The sequence below is a fragment of the Rattus norvegicus genome, chromosome 20, assembly GCF_021556685.1.
Source record: "Rattus norvegicus strain SHRSP/BbbUtx chromosome 20, alternate assembly SHRSP_T2T, whole genome shotgun sequence".
Classification (NCBI taxonomy): domain Eukaryota; kingdom Metazoa; phylum Chordata; class Mammalia; order Rodentia; family Muridae; genus Rattus; species Rattus norvegicus.
Genome location: NC_141553.1, coordinates 41,537,705 through 41,559,158, shown reverse-complemented (window position 1 = coordinate 41,559,158; position 21,454 = coordinate 41,537,705). Strand labels below are relative to the sequence as shown.

Here is a 21,454-nt window from a genome sequence, read left to right as displayed (position 1 = left end):
AGATGAGTTGACATCATTCTTTTCCTAATGCCCACTGTTCAAAACTCAACCAGAAAGTCTGCTCAGAGACCATCAAGAGTTCAACAATGTAGTTAGAAAGGTGGAAAACACCATGCTTTGAGGAGGATTTTTTTCTTTTGGTTCTTTTTTTTTTTTTTCGGAGCTGGGGACAGAACCCAGGGCCTTGTGCTTCCTAGGCAAGCGCTCTACCACTGAGCTAAATCCCCAACCCTTGAGGAGGATTTTATTGTCACAGGACTGTTGAGCAAACAGTATTTCCTAGGAGATACTGTCCCGTTGTATCTGAGGAAGATCAGCTACTGTGAGGTTACTTTTAAAGCCAAATCAACTGAAAATGTTTCTTTGAGGAAGAAGACTATATTTTGCCCATGAAGAAAGAATGAGAGACAATGAGAGAGGATGAATATACATCTACTGATTGCACACAGATGAGGAGACATGTGGCATGTGTGAATCATGCAGAAATTTGTGTAAACCATCTTCAACCCATGTTTAACTTCTGAAAAAGCAATTTGCAATCTTACTTATAAGCATGCTTTTCTAACTATTTACATAGCATTTCTTGGAGCATTCAATCATTGAATGGCATGTATTCCATGTCTACCACAGAGGAGATGATCAGGCTCATTTTACTATATTGGTGGGTTTTTCCTTCTGATTTCTTAGCTCCTTTGGGTACCAAAGTAAAGTTATTATCTTACTTTAATTCTCACTATTCCTATTTAGTTTTTTAATAGCTTGGCTCTATGGTCAATCTTCCATTAACCAATAGAAAAGAGTTTCCGTATCAATACTATTTGCTTTAACCAGTATGCCTACTGTATAGCCCAATGTCCTTTCAAGCAAGTCAAGTCAGTTCTTAATCAGTGTCTCCACAATGGGGTTGCACATGTTGTAGAATTTCTTTTCACTTTGGGAAGAATCTACAATATCCAGGCAAACAGACTAATCAAATGGCATGAAGGAAGCAGAATAAGGAAAGAATTGAGAGTTGTCAGTGACAGTTACCAGTATTATATATACTTCACTTTGGATGTAGTAACCAAGGACAGGCTAAAGTTTGCTCATCTCCTTGGTATATGTGCTTATGTAAGATGAACACAAGAGCTCCAGGGGTATTATTAATACAGTTAAAGTACATAGTCATCAAAGCCTGGGGCCTCCATGAGTGCCCACATCCTCCTCAGATAGTCATGTGTATCAGACATAGTTCCATACTTGGCACGGACTCCAGGGCAAGTCTTTTCAACCACAAACCAGTTCATGCTTTTATCTGCTTATCAATCCTTCTTGTAATCATGCTACTTCCTCATACACTCCAGCTTTATTTGATTAGCTTAAATGTTAACTCATCTCCTTTTAATTTGCTTACTCTGCTGTTGAGCAGAGTCTTTAGGTTACTTTTACATCTCCTTTCATCAGCCCTTCTTGCCATCCAAGTTTGTATCCACTGTGCCCCTTTCTTGGCCTCCTCTTTTCTCCATGCCTTGTTTCTCTTGTAATGGACCTGGCTTTCAGTGAGTTAACCTCTCTACTAAGGGCACTCCCTACATGATTCTGTAGGTAAGAGGTGAGCCAAAGGACTACATGTGTGTACAAACTCACAAGTCAAGAGGATGGTGAAAAGGTTATGTCAAATTCTCTAGCAGACAATGGTGTTTCCAACCGACATTGAAAAAGTAATGAAAAAAAAAAAAAAGAAAGAGGCAGAGGATGCAGGACCAAGCAACTCAACATTCGGGAAAGCAGGGTGATAGGGAGAAAAGACTGGACTTCCAGCCCACAGTGTAACAATCTACCCTGATTGGTTCAGCAGTAGTCTATCAAATAAATGAGAAAGCCAATTCTTTAACTGTATACTTTAATGAGCATAGAGCTTAGCATATAAAATTTTTTTGGCTTATGTTTTTGCTTTAAAATATATATTATGTTTAATAATTGTTCTTTGTGCATTAAAATAGATTGCAATACAGATCCCTACCAAAAACGAAACAAAACAAAAAGCCAACCTCAATACAAATTTTATATTGATGAGAAATTGTAACCATATATTTAAAATAAAACAAGTGGGGGGTTGGAGATTTAGCTCAGTGGTAGAGCATTTGCCTACGAAGCGCAAGGCCCTGGGTTCGGTCCCCAGCTCCGAAAAAAAGAACCAAAATAAATAAATAAATAAAATAAAAATAAAACAAGTGGGAACAAAAATAAGCCATATTAAGGCCAAATTCAGTTATTCTGGGTAGGCATGCAGTTGTACTCTGTGCTTCTTGGTAACATAGAAGATCATGGAGCATAGTTTTAGTACCTGTTATAATGAACCAAATCAAGTTTTAAAGGGAAATAAACAGACACACACACACACACACACACACACACACACACACACGCACGCACGCACGTGCGCGTGTGTGTGTGTATCATAGGCTCATGAACTATCTCAAAGTATGTAACTGGTACTTCAGAATCTTAGAGCAGTTATGGGCTACAGGACAAGGACCCTTAGCATCAGAATGTAGAGAGAAATCTTAAAAGTTCAGTGTGTAATGATGACGTTGGACTCTACGAAGTCATCTTATTGTAGATCTTTCCTACTCATGTTAGGAATATAATAGTAAAGAAGAATTTGGTAAAATCAGTATTGTAGAGGAGGTGGAGTCATGTGTGGCCTGTATAGTTATAATGTTTATGTTTAATTTATGGGTCATCAGACTCGCCACCCTTTGATCTTATACCTAAGTTACTTCTAGTTTTTGTTGTTGCTGTTGTCTTTTTTCCCTAGTGTTATGGATTGAACTCATGATCACAAGATCACAAACCAAGTGTCCTGTACCACTGAGTCCTATACCCATTGCCAATATCTCATTATTTTCCCAATCTACAGTACTCAAATAATTAAATCAAACAAGAATCTACTCACTATACCTTTATTTTGATTTGTAACTTTCCAAAATATGCATACTCAAGCAATATATTTAATTTAATGTATTTGATGACATTTAAAAATTCATATGCTCGTGTACACACATGTGGGTGCATTTGCACATGTGTGAGCGTGTATATACAGTCTGGTGCTAACACTAAGAGTCTTCCTCACCTACTCTCCATGCCATTACCTGAAGCAGGGTCTCTCAGTCAAACACAGAGACTATTTGCTCTGCGGGATCCTGATCTCTGCCTTCTTCACACTAGAGTGACAGGCAGACCATCACACTCACTTATAGGCCTGTGCTTCAAGCCCTTTTACTACTTACCCATCTTCTAAAACTTGTTGAGCTCAGTGTTATGCTTTCACACCTCATCTTTGGCGCTGCAAGTCATCTGAGTCATTATTTTTACCAACGTGTCATGTTTCATTGAACAAATAAACCAAAGTTGATCCTTCTTTCATCGGTGGGCATTTGGATTGACCTGGTCACTTCCTTTCAAAAACCGAGTTACTATCAACATTTTCTACAGAAAGCAGGTTTTGCTCTAAGTCTGGGAAAAGGAAAACCTTAAGGGACCACTGTTAGTAGTGGCTTTCATGTTGGACAAGCTGGTATAATGATATTTATAGATCATTAGTTCAAAACTTCCCTAAAAGCTAGGCACGCTCTTTTATATTTATCACATTTATCTGAAAAGATAAAAATTGAGTTATTGATAAACTAGAATATTGTATAATACTATGTAACTTTAGAAATGGATGTTTATGCTTTCGAAGGAATCAGGAGTTTCTTTAAGCCCCAAATTTCCTTTTAAATGTGAAACATCACTTACTGTGATTCTTTAGCCTCCACTGTCATGTACATCTTTTGCTTTCTATTTTCTTACCAAAACCTAAGTCAATACTGTACCCCTCATTTTAGTAAACTATTACTTCCCTAAGGCAGCCCTTTGCTAAGACAGAGTCCAGAGCACAGTGATTCAACCTCAAAACCAGTTGGGCCTGTTTTGTCATTGTATAACACAGGCATAGATACAACTGAGTCATTTTTTATTTTGTTTTTATCTGAAACATCATGGAATCTACTGTATCAGAACTGTTGAGGCAGTAATGGCATGCCAGAGCAAAAACCAGGACAGACCTAACATAATCCTCAGGGATTTCCAAAAATCACAGAGGCTCATAGTAGGTTGCAGGCATAATTAGCTCTGAGGCATTCTTTTTATTTCATGGTGTTAACTAATATACCATAGAAAAGGAACTTTCCAATGTCTAGACAGAGTATATTGCTACACATTGAATCATTTTAAAACTTATTAACGTGTCTTGGTATTTTCAAATAAGCACCAAACCTTGTCATCATTTTAATCTAGCACTGATCAAATTTATTTCAAAGCAATATCTGTTTATTTGCTTCTTTTCAGGATCTAGCACCAAGTGTACTCTTCCCACCATATGGCTCTAAAAGGGGGCTTTTACAATCAGAAAACTACCACATTTTCAAATGCAGTTTGGGGACAGTCAATCTGATTAAGGTAAAAAAAAATACATCCTCAGTCTGTTCTTATTCTATCTCAACTGCCAAATATGGAATCCACTAGACCATACTGAATAGCTCCCAACTGATACCCTAGAGACAAGACACAGGCTATAAATCCTAATCAAACAGTCCTATAAGTCTGGTTAGAGGTAGAGGCAGCTTATGCATTCCCTAAAGCTGACTCTCTGGATTGACCTAAGTCTCATACAATATTGTTACTACGAGTCAACAGGCCTAAGCAACCCAGTACAGAGTCACAGACAGAAATGGCAGTGCTTCTCTGTAGACCTCTATCTTTATTGCATACTATCGCCAATTAGTGGCAACTACCTCTTTCTCTCTTGTTCACTTGACTTTTCTTTAGCATCTGACCCAAAAACTTTTGTTTGTCATTCTTTTAACAATTTTGAGAAAGATGACTTCAGTTTTCATCTACTATTAGTCCATTGCTTCCTTGGGTGGCTCTTGTTCCTGCATGAGTTATATTTAATTGATAACAACTATTTAATTAGCTCGCAATCTCCAAGTTATTTACTTAGGATGGGCTCCACTGTTCTTAACTGGCTTTAATCGTGGCTCTACAGTCAGCTGGCAAGAAAGGTTGACCAGAAGGAGCTCGTCACTTTTCTTTCATTTTCCCAGAGATTGGCTTGTGTTTTGTTCATGGTAGCTGAAGAACTCTAAGAGCAGAAGGCAAATACCAACTTAAAAATGTTTAAGTCTCTACTCCTGCCACATTTGCTAAGCAAAACAAGTCAACTCATACTGATTTAGTTGTTAGTGAGGAGGAGGTTGCCTAAGAGAATGATTATATAATACACAACCCAAAAGGTATTTTACCAAAATTTACATATCACTTTTGCTCACCTGACTACAAATATTTCTAAAAATTTGGTCTGTGCCTCCTTTTGTTTCTTGGGTTTCTACACTATGGCTCTTATAATTCTTTTAAATCCACAGCACTCCACAGTTCTTACGTTTCTGTGTTATTATAACTTTTCCATATGAATGACTTCAAGATCCATCTTTACAGAACTAACTTGCCCCTCTGTCTGGATGTTTCTGTTTCCAGAGTGCTTCTAGATATTTCCATGGAGATATCTTACTGTGACTTCAAAATTGGCATGGCAAATGGAGGTAGAAAAGGGGTAAACCTGTTTTAAAATCAGTTTTATCCCAGTCCCCCAAGACCTCTCTCCTTCATCTAATTTAGTTTTGCCCTCACTACTCACCAGATAAGACAACTCTAGAATACATTTAATTTTAGTTTCAATTTTCCAGCCCTGAAAACAGTGATAGGAAAACTTTACAGACAGAGATATCATGTAAGAATTAAATTGGTTTTTGTATACTTAGTATTTCGAAGATGCACAAACACACACACACACACACACACACACACACACACACACACACACACACACGCAAACACATTATTTCCTTTGTCTTCAAGTTCTACATTGAGCCATAGGATTGCTCACAATTCTACTCTGTTTTAATTAGTCCTAGAAATCAAAATTAAGTCCTAACGACATCCCTGTTTCACAGTTAATTTAGCTTTATTTTCCAAATTTATAAATGTCTCTAAGAAAAAGGCCCACGTCATGTGAATGTTCTAAGATAAAGGCTAATATAAACTAACTTGAGTGGTTTTGGTTAAATACAGTGGTAACCCTTCTCAAACAACACTTACTATAACTTCTTGTTCTACTAATACTAAAGGCAAAATTACAGGGAAAACAGATTTGCAAATCCTTTCAATAAAGAACTGTTTCTAGAATGAAGATCATGTGAATAGAGCTTTGAAAGGTCTCATTACCCTCCAATCAAGACTGAACTCTTCCACCTGTACCTATTCATCTTCATTCATTCATCATTCATACATTACACAATTTTTTTTCAAATGTGCCCAATATGACAGTCTGTGCTCTCCTTATGGCATTAATCAGCACCTGTCTGTTCCGGGACATTGAAAAGAAACCCCTACATTCCGAAGTTAGCTGAACACTTAATGTTAGGTCTTGGTATTCTCTATTAAACATAAACAATGCCATAGGCCATCAATGCCAGACAAGATCATGTTGTGATCATGATGGAGCAAGACAAAAAGGGAATCAAATCACTACACAACCATATTTGAACATTCACAAAATCATAGGCATTGTCGAATGACACAAACAACCAAATCCCATGTATCCTGGCTCACTTGGGCGACTACTGTTTCATTACCAATTTCATTTTCAGTCTCCAAAGAGTTTGCCTCAACAACATTAACTGATGCTCAAATATCTGCATGTGCATCTCAATTTCCTGATAGATCTCCTTTAGAGCAAACCCCCTCTTCCTTACACCCTCACCAGAACTGCACTCTTAAATACAGGAGTCTTTTCTTATATTTTTGGTTGTGAGCCTAGCCTTTAACGGCTGAGCCATCTCTCCAGCCCACAGGAGTCTTTTCTAATGCTCTCCTTCTGAAAGGATCCATTCTTCTCTTTGGTATGTTTTTCTCCACATACCACTACAGATGCACTACTGAAGGGCTTTTGCTCAAAGGCATTGAGATTCTCTACTTATTCTTCTGACTTCTTAAGACTAGAAAATTCTCCTAAAAAGAAGCACTGTCTTAATAATTCTTAGCACCCATATAGGAACTTTTAATACAGTGAGCACAAAAGCAAAATGTTTACTGAAATTAGAACTTAGAATTCATTCCCTTCAATGATTGGAAATTGTGCAGAAACTAAGAGGAAAGTATTCAAATGATACCACAGAGAAGCACCAAGAACTCCTCTAGAAATGAGTCCCGAGCAACAGCTTTGGAAAAAAAAATAAAAAATCGGTCTCGTGGCATAGCATCTCAATATGATATAATTAATATTCAGAAATGTGAAATCAGATTAGCATTGTAATGACCTGACACTAATCAGTAATACTGCTCCTTAAGAAGCACCATACAAGATTCCTCTGAACCATTTAAATCAGCTGCCAATGACCTGTGCAACATTTGGTTTAGTGGAAATATTTTTTTGAATATGATTCGAAATTCCTTTCAAATTACTATGTACATGAAGTTCAGAAGGTGCTAGTAATTGCATTCCTTGAATTATACTTTGGATTTTATCCTCAAAAAGGCAGAGAAATCATGAAAAAGTCTCCTATTAAATTTTTTCAAAACTTGAAGGCAATACAAACCATCGTATGAATTATAAAAATACACAAAAATATTAAAGACTTTGACTTGCAAATTAACACAAATTTTAAGTAGAAAACATTTAATCAAAGAAACTATTTAGGAAAAGCATGAGATAACAGAAAGATCTGATACAAGGGGTAGTGTCTGAATTTTGGCTAAATAAGCAATAAGGTCGGTAATAGAGATCACATGATGTATATCTGCATATCTGCATTTTAGCTAAACTCTGATGGTCCATTAATCTTCAAAGAAACAGCCACATAAACTAATACTAAAGTTGCAGGCTTTGGGAAAATAGCTACAAGGAGCCCTGAAACACTGTTAAAGCTGCTATTAATCTGCATAACTACCTTCCCTGGAGAATGCAGCTCAATGCTTTCAGTGCTAAGAAGTGCTAAGGACCCCATTAAAAATGGAAATCAAGGATAAAGCTGTAGAGAAAGTAGCAGTTAATTAGCAAGAAAGTTAGCAAAAAGAAGATAGAATTATTTTGTTTGGTAATGTTTATAATATAACTGTGAAACTCTATTAATATCCACCCTAGTCAACTTTCAGCATGTGTAAGCTGAAATATATTTCATAAACATACTAATTTGAAATTATATATGTTGACCATAAAAACTGAAATTACAAGTCTGGCCCACAACATTAATTTTGTAAATTGGGTTTTGGTTTGCTTCCCATTTTAAAGCTCTGCCCCAGTAGTTTCTTTACTTTGAATATAAGCAGGCTATAGTTGAGAATGAATGTAGATGATTTCTGGGTATAATCTCCTTGAGAGTTCATCATTTCTTCCTAACTTTATATTCATTCTATGTTATAAAAGATAGTCTGTCAGTCTTGGGGTAGATTTCCACAATTTATTGTTTTGGAGTTTGGAGATTATGCTATTATGAGTGTAAATGTAACAAAAAAAATGAAAGTATGAACCACTCGAAAGAATGATGACAGGATCAATGCCCTTAATATAGCTCTTCCAATAAGTTTAAAAAGGGAACTCAGACAGGATACCCTTTTATCTGCTCTTTAAGAAGACCTGAAATTTGCAGTAATCATTCACTGAGTTGTTAATTTACCCAACCAGTCTTATTGCACTTATGTTAAACTCAAGACAAAGGCAAGACAATGGCTCTACTTCTTAGCACGTATGTTTACTTTACAGTTACACAAAAACCAAAGTTTCCATAATGACAGAGGATGTTAGAACCTAACAGAAACTCTTAATGTACTTTAGAAGGTAGGGTAGGACTGAAGGGGAAAACATACTACAGTAAGTTCCAACTCATCAGGTTATGAAGGGGAAAGAGAGTAATGGGAGGACAGAATGGAATTGTCTGTCTGTAGATCAAACTTCCAGGTGAGGCATGGCTTTGCACTAAGGCTGAGAGGGTCCCAATGTAGGACTCTTGCTATATACAATGTATATTATGAGCCTATACTAAAATAGCAATTTACAAGAGAGAACCATTCAGATAGAAGTAGAAAAGAAGCTTCCAAGTGTAACATATATCAAATCCTTACAATGGAGAGGTTTTTAATATGTAAAACCTCTTTAAAATATTTTTAAAAGGCACTTTTTGAACAGAAACATGTCATAGAATGAATCCTGAGAAAAAAAGGTATCCTTACTATTCCCATGTTCTATATGAGAAAATGAGATTGGAACCAGTATGAAAGCTATCAATGACTTGCTCTAGGTGACATAGGTATGTGAAATCAGCCACCCTGAAATCCAGACCCCTGTCCTGAAACATATAACAGTTTGGGCAAAAGGAACAATCAGTATAATACTTCCACTAAAATTATATTCTATCAGTCCTTTAGTCTCACTCAGACCTGAAGTATTGATCTAAGATTTATAATAGAAATTATCACTGCAATATTGGAAGTTGGATAATGTAAAGGGATTTCTTTTCAGTCAGATGAGACAATTCCTGATTGTTTTTTCCTTTGTTGGTAGTCATCACAGGGCAAATCAAAAAGCATGAGGGAATACTTAGCTCTTCTCTTACTGTGTACAAGATTGTGTATGAGGGACATGTTTACCTTTTATTTGTTAAAAGAAAGAAGGAACAAAAGAAAGAATGAAAGGAAGGAAGGTAGAAAGAAAGAAAGAAAGAAAGAAAGAAAGAAAGAAAGAAAGAAAAAGAGAGAGAGAGAAAGAAAGAAAGGAAGGAAGGAAGGAATGAAGGAAGGAAGGAAGGAAGAGAGAAAGAAAGAGGAATCATAAAAATCCCAAGACATGACAAGAAAGAAACCAAAGAGCTCTCAAATGAACTCATCTGGACAAAAACAAGCTACCTGGAGCCCATTAAACTATTGTTACCAAAAAATAAATTCGACCAAGTTGAAATTTAGGTTCTGTTCTTTAAGACTCGACTTTAGGATTCATAGTTTATAATTTATCTCATTCACATAAAATTTTCTATTGTTTGTAATTCATTGAAAATTCAAAAAGAAAAAAAGGTCAATGCTTTTGCTAAATAGGAAATAGTCATGAATGAAATACTCTAAGTGAGATTTCCAAAATATTATCAGGAATCCTTCTTGGAGAAAAGATAACACCCCGTTCATCTTAAAGATTCTAAACCATAGTACTATAGTGCTTCTCAAAGGTATAATGAGAAGCCTCAAGTCTCCTCTTTTAGTTATTTAAAACCCTATTAGTTCAATTTTTAATTGTGATTTCAATGTAGTTTAATAGATACCATTCCATATTACATCACTGTATCTTTGTAGGCTTTCTTTTTTCTTTTCCTTTTTTTATATTTTCTAGTTCCATCCATTTTTCTGCGAATTTCATGAAGTCATTGTTTTTAATAGCTGTGTGTAAATATACCACATCTTCTTTGTCTATTACTCTGTTGAGGGCATCTAGGTTCTTTCCAGCTTCTAGCTATTATAAATAAGGCTGCTATGAACATAGTGGAGCATGTGTCCTTGTTATATGTTGGAGCATCTTTTGGGTGTACTCCCAGAAGTGGTATAGCTGAGTAGTAGTACTATTCTCCTTTATTGTTTTTTAACTTTATTTTTCTTGGACATTTTATGTATTTACATTTCAAATTTTACTCCCTTTCCCCCCTTCCCCATACTTCCTGCCCCTTCCCCATACTTCTGTGAAGATGTTTCCACTCCCACCAACTTACTCCAACCTCAATGTCCTGGCATTACCCTACCTACACTGGGGAAACAAGTCTTCTCAGGACCAGAGCTTTTCCTCCAGGATCTTCTAGCTTTCATGGTCTCTGTTGAGAAGTCTGGTATAATTCTGATAGGTCTGAGAAAGAAATTAACTGATACTGGGGTTGAAAATGCTGATGTCACTGTGTGCATTTCCTTTTCCTATTAATTAATTTATTTAATTTATCACTTATTCACTTTACCTCTCTCCCAGTCACTCCCTCCCACAATCTTTCCTCCCAGTCCCACTGTGTGTATCCTCTATTTATCATTACTAAATTCAGCAATATATGACCCAGCAAACAGTGAAGACCTGCTCTGTTTTAAAATAACAACATGTGACTATTTCAGAAAATATCCACTTTACTTTTTTGGGCTACTAAAGCAATGGCTTTACCTTTATATAAAATTTTAAAAGAACTCTCATTCAACACTATAAAAAGATCACAAGTAACAACATACATCCTGAAAGAACCAGGGTAAATTCCATTATTTTCATACTTTGAAACATTCTAGCATTTTTATCCTATGAGTATCAAATAGCAATAATCACAAATTACAAGTATTGGGGTTAGAGAAAAAGAGATGACTCTAAATTTAGGAGCACTTGGCTGCTCTTTCAGAGGACCAGGGATCTATTCCTAGCACCCACATGGCAGCTTACAACCATCTGCAAGGACAGTGCCAAAGGATCCAGTACCCTCTTCTGACTAGCAAAGGCACCAGGCATGCACACAGTGCACTTGCACACAATTGCAGGCAAAGCACTCATATATATTAAAATATATTAATAAATATTTTACAAGCTACAATTACAGATTATTGCTATATTTCCCAAGGTACATTCTAAAATACTGTGAAGGCAGCCAAAGAAAGGTGGGAGTAGGGAGGAAGAAATATTGCTTTAAGAAGGATGGAAACAGAGGAGAAGGCAAGACTTCTCATACAATGTTTTGTTCTTTATCCAGGTGATCACAAAAGACAGAGACTTTCCTGTACTGGAGTCTCCTCTAGCCCTTTCAAGCATGGAGGTAAGACATGGTCAAGCTTAGGGGGCAGAACGAAACCTCATACACTTTTTAGACACTTATGAGCATAAAGTCAAGTTATGTACCTAGCAAAGCATACACCAAAACTCCTGATTTTGTGAGTGGCTCTCCTGGCAGAATGGGTGGTCACAGAACAGAGCAGTTGATTCTTAAGTAAGAACACACGCAAAAGTATAAGACAAAAAGATGAGAAATTTGATTTTTAAAAAAATAACACTCAGAAGTTCCTCTAGGAAATTTTTTTTCCTGTTTTTCTGTTGACTTTGTTTTGGACAGTGCTGATAGGACCCAGGGCTTTGTAAACATGAAGATCTGAAGTTCATCCCCAGAACCTATGTGAAAACAGTAGCATTCACTGATAACTCAAGCCCTCGTGAGGCAGAAGAGGCAGCTCCCTTGTGCTTAGTGGATAGCTATTTTAGCCTATTTGATGATTTACAGACCAGTGAAAGATCTGTCTTTATAACAAAGTGAACAGTAACTGAGGAACACGCAAGTTGTCCTCTGGCCTCCACATGCAGTATATACGTGCATATGCATGCCTGTACATACACAATGCACACAGCACATGTACACATGCACACACGAAAAAAGGAAACGTTTTCTCAGTTTATAAATGTGTAGGCTGCAGACCAAGACTAAGTTGACCCCAGTGCTATGAACCTCAGAGAGAGCAAAACAGCACAAGTTGAAAGTGGGGGGGGTACAGCAGAAAATACCACTCATAATGTGAAAGCAAAGAGAGAAGGAAGAGACTGAGGTCCTACAGTCTTGAAGGACCTGCCACTAGTCAGCAACTGGTGCCCAAGCCTTTAACACATAGTAACCAGCATGTGAGCTATCTTTAAAAACACCAAATAATATTTTCTAAAGGATCACTGAGTGACAAGACATCAAGCATAGTTTTTGACAGATTTTAGATCGAAAATGTTGAAGAAAAGCTGTAGGATGATGTCATTATGCAGCAAGGCGGGACCAGGATAAGGTGAAGCCTATCATTGGATGAGAAGGAATGGTAGGTGGGGAAAAGTCTAAAAAGGAGAGAGGAGGAGGAGCCAGGGAAATCTTCAACATAGGAAGATGATTCCAATCCAGGTAGTCTAGGTTAATTTTATCTTTTCTAGGTGGGTAGTTTCTATCTTTATTAATTGGCAATGCATTTATTCTGTGGATGTATCATAGATTGAGATTTTAACACATATGTCTGATTGTTGGGTTACAGTTTGTTGAGTCTTGATGTTACTAGGTAGTTGGGACCAGAGTTCCTGGCCGGTCAGGGATGTCCAAATTGACTAGCAATGGGAGTGGAGAGACCAGTGGAGCTAGAAGATAGCTAGGCTAACATGGCGTGGTGCCACACTGGAACCAGCTGCCACTGAGATAAATTAATGTTAGTTCTATACGGCCCCACGGTGCCAGGGAGCGACTGCCCAGGTCTGAGAGTACCAGGGGTCAGCGTGGAGTGGTGACGCATGGGAACTGGTCTTGCCTATTTTTAATTTGTACTGCAACAAAAAGCACTCATCTATAAGAGGATATAGGTATAATTTTGAATTAAAGATAATATAAATCAAAGCATTCTTCACAGAACCAGAATTCTTTAAGAACGGAGCTATTGATCACTGTAAGATACTCAAGAAACGTAAAGCATGTTCAAGTGTAGTAACAACCGCTTAGTACAGTGGTTCATTTTAACAATAGTCTAGTTCTTATAACATCTCTACTTCCAGGTATCTAAAAAGTTGGGGGTGGATGTTCAACAAACTAAAACCTTCAATTGATTTGCCCCAGTCGGCAATAACTGCAAAAGTGCTTAAATTGTTTTCCTACTAAGGAAAGTCAAGATCAAGACATAAACAAGGAAATACTACTGCATTTGGAACTAAACAATTAAAGATTAGATGAATCTTCTCTCATTGGCTTTCCATTGCCTCCTTACATCTACCAAGTAAATACAGACAGCAATCACTCTTCGGTTTAATTTATTGAACTCAATTAACCACCTTAATTTGAACAGGGTTGTAAAGGAAAACCGAAATATGGGCTAGAAACCTCAGTGAAGATATTAAAATGTTTTACATAATTCCTTTGATAACAAGTACTGTATGAGGCTCTTAGACATCCTCACTTTGAAAACTGTGAGTTAAAAATCACTTCTCTTAGTGGAGTGGAGGTACATTTTGCAACCTGTAGTTTTCAGCCAAGTGCTCGCAAGAAATCAGGTACCTGGGTGAAACTTTCACGTGTATCTAGAAGGAAACTGGTATCCTGTCCTGGCAAAGTCAGAGTGAAAGCCTCTTTGGACATCCTGTTTATATTGGAGAGTGCACAGGAAAACCTACTATGGAAACCTGAGTTATCAGGGATGGAAATACAGTTGAAAATCACCTCCAAGAGTAAAGGTCTAACAAAAGTGAAAAGAGTGTTACTAGCTATAAACAGGCCCTGTGAATTGAAAAAATAACCACAATACTTTAACTACTTTATTTTGTGTTCCTAGACAGAAGTCTAAATTAGTCCAGACACTATGCCTGACCTTTTAACCAGGGTATGTTCACCTTGGGATAGCTCACTTTCTTTCAGTCCCCTCCATTGCAGCATTTATAGTCCAATAAGAATGAGTACAGCACATTTTTTTAAAAGTAAGAATTTTCATTCACACATCCTTACAAAATGAGAAAAAGCAAGCTAGAGATCTTACAGAGGAATTGGAGTTCCTATGCTACAATGGGTGAACGATGATTAAACACCAGTAGATCATGAATTCAAGGCACTAAATATCAACATTAAATTGTTTGTCCTGAGAATGTTATACTAAATGTAAACTATGCAGAATCCTTGACACGGAAACAAAGTTTTAGGAAATACATATAATTAAGCACTCAGTGGATGAGTGAAAGACACTTCCTTTTCTGTTTAGATGTGCCTCAGGCCCTACCTGCCTTCATGTGAAATTAAGAAGATCTAAACTACCATAGAAATGAAGAGTTCATTCAAGCCATTCATTCATTCATTCATTCGCTGATTCACTCATTGTTTTCTTTTCTTTGAAGCAAGGTTTTACTGTGTATCTGAGGCTGTCCTTGTGTTCACTCTATAGCTCAGTCTGGACTCTAATATGTAGCGATCTTCCTGCCTCAGACTCCTGGGTTACTGAGATTACAGGAAACCATGAGAAGAGGGAATCTTCTCATTTGATAACATCAATTCTTCCCGCCAAAAGTCTAAGTCAATTATTGTCTGGTTAGGCATAAATTATAGCCTTCTTAATTTTAAATGTTCATGGTATTGGAAAAAAATCTCGAAAAATCACCAAACTATCCTTTCTTTAAAAATATTAAGTTTGGAGCCGAGCAGCCATGACCCATAGCTGCTGTTGCCATTCTGTTTCTTGGAACAGTAAGAGATGTCCAGCTCACAATGAAACAAAAGCTATGGAGGAGGCAGAGTGTATATGATCAAATTACACAGAATTCAATTCTCTAAAAAGTAAGAAAATATCAGACTAAAATAATAATAAAAGAAAGTAATCAGAAATAAAAATCTCTAGATGAGAACATGGGGGGACCACAGGGATTACCCCTGCAAGGAGTCCTTCTTTACTATAAGCCAATTTCCTAAAGATAGTCCCTGTAGTAGATTTCATTGGAACTCATCACCAACAATGAATCTTTACCTGCTTTCTAATCCACCAGATCCTGCATATCCATTGTCAAGGTTACATTTTATCTACTTCCTACTCACACAGCTCTAACAAACCCACCAATATCTTTGAATGGGTGGATGGATGAATTGATGCAGCTTAAATCAATTTATAAATTTTTCTTCTTTTATGCCATTACCAACAGTAGAAATTATTGGAATACTAAATGAACTCTCTTGTGCCATTATAAACCGTAATAATTCTCAAACTCTGTCTCTCTCTCTCTCTCCCTGTCTCTCTCTCTTTCTCTCTCCCCCTCTCTCTCTCAAATATTTATTTTGGCTTATAGTTACTGAAGGGTTTAATCTGTCATGGGACAGCAAGCACAGTGATTAAGTTCAGGGTGGAAAGAGCACGTGACAGACTGTTCATGTTATGGTGTAGCGGTAAACACAGGCACGAGATGGAATAAAGGCTGGGAACACTCTTCAGAGGCCTGTCTACCACCTAGGTGCAACTCCCTCCCTCGAGTTTCTATAGACTTCAAACGAAGCGCCACCAACTGGAGAAAAAGATTCAGAACCCGAGCTTGCAGGGCATGTTTCCAATTCAATTCATAACATGTATTCAACAACCGTTTGGAGTCCATTTCTAACAAGGTTAGATAATTGTTTAACCACCACAGTTGGAGACAGATAACTGGAAAAAAGCACTAATAATAAATGTGCTCATCATCGCCCACCCCCCCACCCCCGCTATTCTAAAATCACTTTTTCAGAATGAAATCTAAATCTACTGTTGAAAGAAATATCCACCATTACTTTTCTTCTTAAAATTTGCTGTCTACACCTGGCCAGCTTTCAATCCTAAAATCCAAAACCTATCGTAGCTGGAATAGTACACCTCAGGATCGAGGAATCCTATGAAAGTTTTCTCTGTCATAGTTTCACCAGAAAGAAACCACCATTGTATAGTTGTTTCTATGTGAGTTAGCTCACTTGTGACCCTACCAGGATGGAAATGGTTGTCATTAGCTGCAGGATTTGTAGTATTAGTTTGGCATGCTTGGAAAGTTAACACTAACTAAACAAAAAGCCTCAGATTGTAGATTTGAAAGTAGGGTTAGGAGAGACCATAGTTACCCATAAATGAAAATGTCGTTCTAATGAAAGTGAGGCAGAGGGCCAGTATTAAATGGATTGTAGGTGTGCCCACTATAATCAAAGTCATTTTAGTAGTAGTCACCTGCATGTCCTCTCTCATTTTTCGGGAAAGACAGTTTCAATTAACGGCATCTGAAATGTGTTTCCATACACTGGACCTATCTGGAATGAGAGGCCGTGGATAGGAAGGAGGGAGAGTCGGACAGAGTTTTAAGTATCTAAACCCCAAGAGAATCAAGTATGGCCTGTGCTACTCACGGTTCTGCCTGGAGACTCCGGTCCTCTGCCACGTAATTGGAAGGAATGTAGCCCTGCAGCTGCTGACCTAAGCCGGGTCCCTTCTTTTCCAAATGTCTGGCCAACCACCAGCCCTCATGAGAAGTGTCCAAGACTTGGAGCTTGTCGCCGGCATGGAAGCTCAGGTCCTCTGCAGTACGAGCTTCGTAATCAAACAGAGCCACAAAATACTGGCCTTGGCTTCGATTGGCCTCTGGAGGACAGTAGGCCCCTGGATTCTCAATCACCACTGATTTGTCTGCTTCTTGGGACCAGCAGGGGAGAAAAGGCTGAAGGTATGCCCAAAGCCTCATACAGACGCTGCCCATGGTGTTCCGGCTGGTGGTAGTAGCAGGGGAGATCCCCACAAGCTGTACAGAGCCACTGTCCTCCTCCACCAGCTTCCAAATCAGCTACAACTCACCATACTGAGAAGAGCTATAAAGTCCTGCTTCGGATCTCTCCGCAGATCTGGGCTTGGCCAAGAAGACACTCACAGCTGGCTTTCTGTTTGTAGCTGCTGCCCTGGGGCAAAATCAAGAGGGGGACTGAGAAGGAGGTCCAGTGGGAAAGTGCTTCTTCCTGACTGCCTGGGCACCCAACAATAAATAAAATAAAAAAGGTTTTATTTAGAGGGACATCTGAGAACAAAGAACAGCCACCTCTCCCTCTGTCCCAGGAAAAAGTTACGGAGAGACTAACTCCAGGCGAAAGCTCCCAGCCTGGCCTGCTGCAGCTGCTCTCACCCAGCTTCAAACCTGCAGCTGAGCCAGTCCTGCTCTCCCCCGAGCTTTCCTTCTTGCTAATGAATAACCAGGCCGTGGAGGTTATCGCCTTTAACATCCTGAGCTGTACAGACTGTAATAATTCCTCCTAACTTCCTGGTTTCTTTTTGTCTGATCTAAAAGGAACTCCCAGGTCAGCTTTACCCCTCCCTCCTCCCACACCCAGGATAGACCAGCCCCCTTACCAAGAAGCCAGATTCTTAAAGCAGCCAAAACCCATACTCTAGAGAAACAGGCTAGCCCAGATGGCTATCTGTCTTGCTCTATTCCCTTCACAGAATGCAAGGCAGAGATTTATTTCCCCACAAATGTGAGCAGGATTGTTTTGATACTGGTAGAGAATTTTTTTTAAAAAGAGAAAACTGGGAGTTTAAGTATGTTCTGCCAGACATGGGGCAATTGGGAAAGAGCCATTGAGTCCCTACCATTTTTTTTTTATCACCAGGAATAGATTTTAATAGCCTCAGTAGTTTCTGAAAAAAAAAAAAAGTAGAAAAGCAGCTGGGTAAAATGCTGAGAACCTGAAGGGCTGCGTTTTCCCACAGAGACATCCCTTACATCGCTATTTCTGTAGCCCTTGCACCCAAGCACACGGAAGGAATAGGTAGCTGGCTGATTAGAGCATTTGTAGAAATGCTGTCTGATGAACTTGGACCTCGGGTCCATACTCATTTGGACTAGGTAGTGGTTGTGCTAGGACCTCAGAACAACCAAGGCTCAGGTTAAGATAGCTATTCCGAGGCCACCAGTAAGTAGGCTTTGCCCTGCTTCCCCTAGGCCACTGTCACCCTAGACCTCAGGAGCAACTGTGCAATCCTATCTGCACAGACTCTGTGCTGGTAGAGAACATCACAAAATTTCAGATGGCTGAAATTAAAGCGTCTGTTTTGTGTAAGGCATTTTGAGAATTTTTTTCTTGGGATTTGGGATGTGCTTGGAAATTAGCAGGCCTTGGCTTCAACCCACCCATATGCCCCAAAAATCTCTCTCTTGAACCATAGCCTTGAGCATGGCAAAGTCCTGTTCTTCACTTAGCTGCATTCAGGGAGCACCGGCAGGCAGGCATCCGTCAGTTCTTCAGGCCAGCCTGGTACACATAATGAGTTTTAAGACAGCCAGAACAATGTACAGAGAGATACCGTATAAATAAATAAATAAATAAATAAATAAATAAATAAATAAATAAATAAATAATAAAATAATAAAATAATAAAATAATAAAATAAATAAATAAAATATTCAACTCAGAGAGGAAAATGGGAGAAAAAAAAAAAACCCAGAGAACCATTCCCTAGAATCATATACAGAATTTAGAAGTAACATTTTGCAGAAGCAGATAAAACACAGGTAGGCTTGCAAAAGTAACCAGATGGACAAAACACTAGCTTTGTGAGCATGAGGACCTGGATTTAGATTCTAGTGCCCAAGTGAAGAAAATCAGGCATGATTACAGCCCTGTCACCACAAGCACTTGGGAAACGGAGGCAGGAGGCATCTGCCATCCTGGAGAGACCATTTCTGAAGTGAATTAAGGTTGAAAATGACAAAGCAGGCCCCAATGTCCTCTGCCCTCCACATACATGTACTCCCATACATAGACACATAACCACCATACATGTCGTACACATACACACACACACACACACACACACACACACACACACACACACAAGCCAAATTCTGAGACATATTTTGTTGTTTTATTTTACTAACATGAGACACAAAACAGAATGCACATGTAATTCCATATTTTATACAGAAATAAAAATAATGATCATGATACCAATGATTCATAACAAATATTCTGTGCCAAACACTATGAACTATGAAGGTGTGGTATCTTCTTGATGCCTTTAAACACGGATGCAGATGCTGTGGTGTCTCCTGAGACATCTATATGATCTAGAAACAGAAAAAGAGTTGGAAGGTCCGTTAGGCAGAGGTGGACCCAAACTCAACTGTGAGTGGAGTTAAGACTCCAAACACTTTGCTACTCTAAATTTAAAATATGCCTTCACTGTGACTAGGTCAAAACATTGTGAGATGAGACAGTGACAAACGCACAGCCCAGCCCAGCACAGCCCAGCACAGCCCAGCACATCAGGTGAAGAAACTGAAATAGTATCATCCACCCAAGGATGTCAGGAGAACAGTGGACTGGGAACCTGAGCCCAACACGAAAGAATTTTCTCATGTCAGTGACACCAAAGCTCTCCTGTGCACCCAAGCTTGTAGCCTGACTTTGACACATTATCTGTATGCTTTAAGCTAGTCAGTCACTTAGGACTGCTCAGCCTTCCTTTTGATTTATTATACACACACACACACACACACACACACACACACAAACCAAAAAAAAAAAAAAACTCCATCTGAATGACAGCTGGTCACTGAACAGAAAATAGAAAGTTCCACAGTCTTCACTGGCCTCCCCTCTCTTCTTCCCACTCATTCTTATCTCCAGCTTGCTTGAACCCTGAAGTGAATGGCCAGTGACTGTGGCAAAAGCACAAGCAGCAGCTGTGTATGTATCAGCACTGATTTTCTGTGTTCTGAGAACCATACTAGGAACGTTGTAAGTGATTCAGTATTTAGAGAACAAGGTCTAGGAGGGAACTAACTGGTTCTCTGTTGTTTTGAGAAGAAACTGAGACTTAGAGAGGTTAGGTGGCTTGCCCAAAGGGCCAAAGTCATCAAGTGGTTGGATCGTGAGGAGCAAGCACCCTGCAGATCCTAAAAATATAAATCCTTGGCTTTGCCAACTCCATAAACAAGCAAACAAACAAATCCGATGCCTCGTTTCAAGTCTAAATTCTCCGGCACCCTCCAGCATGTTTAGAACAAAACTAAACTCAAAACACACAAAGACCCATGAACTCCCCCAACATCATAGTCTCTCATTCCTGTGTGTAAAACCTGTTACTCAGTTCCCAAAACTACCTGCTACCAAGAGCTCCTGACAAGAGAGTCCGCATTCTCTACTATGCTGCAGCCTCCCTCCTCTCACTCCGCTGATGACCTCCTTGTCTTTTTTCCACATTGGCTTCAGTGCCATTTTCCCTGACATAATAGGTTAGTACTCTGTTCCCCCCTGAAGTGTGACACCAACTTTTTACTTGGCTGCCCACTGAGTCCCTCTTGGTTCCCTTATCATTTGCTTTTCTCAGACTAGAACCCTGTTCTCCAAACCTTTGATGCCTCCAGTACCGTCTACAATGTAAGTAGTAGAATATTTGTGAATGACTTAGTTCACAGGAATGAAAAGTGAGAGATGCATACAGAGATGGGGGGAAGGGCAGAGATGGCAGGACAGAAGGGAAAGGAAGAGGAAGTGAGGGAGGTGGGAAATGGGTTTAAGGCGTTAGAGGTGAAGCAACACTTTTTATATAACCATGCAAAGTGAGAGAGTCTGGGGGGTGAAAATGGCCTCAAGCACAGTGCAGAGGCTTTTGGAAGGCCCCGCTCTTATTTTAGACCCTTACTTCAGGCTTTACTGAACCAGCTACCCAGGCTAGCTTCCCTTCCTCTGGCAACTGTCCTCTATATTCCCTACACCAATGTAATCCAGAATACATTAATAAAGTCCCCCTCTTGCACAATAACCTTCAGCAGATCCTCATTGCCTGAAGAAAAGAAAAAATATGGCTTGGAATCAAAGCTGAGGAATGCATGCTT

At 38.8% G+C, this 21,454-nt stretch overlaps 1 protein-coding gene across 1 annotated transcript in view; it reads right to left on the bottom strand.

Annotated features, from left to right (window-relative positions):
• Nucleotides 1-17,761, bottom strand: part of Frk (fyn-related Src family tyrosine kinase) — a 105,263-nt gene extending 87,502 nt beyond the window's left edge. The window contains 1 exon segment of the mRNA NM_024368.2: nucleotides 16,977-17,761. Within this exon segment, the coding sequence (NP_077344.1) occupies nucleotides 16,977-17,323 (347 nt within the window). The 5' untranslated portion in view covers nucleotides 17,324-17,761.
• Nucleotides 17,762-21,454: the final 3,693 nt, after the last annotated feature.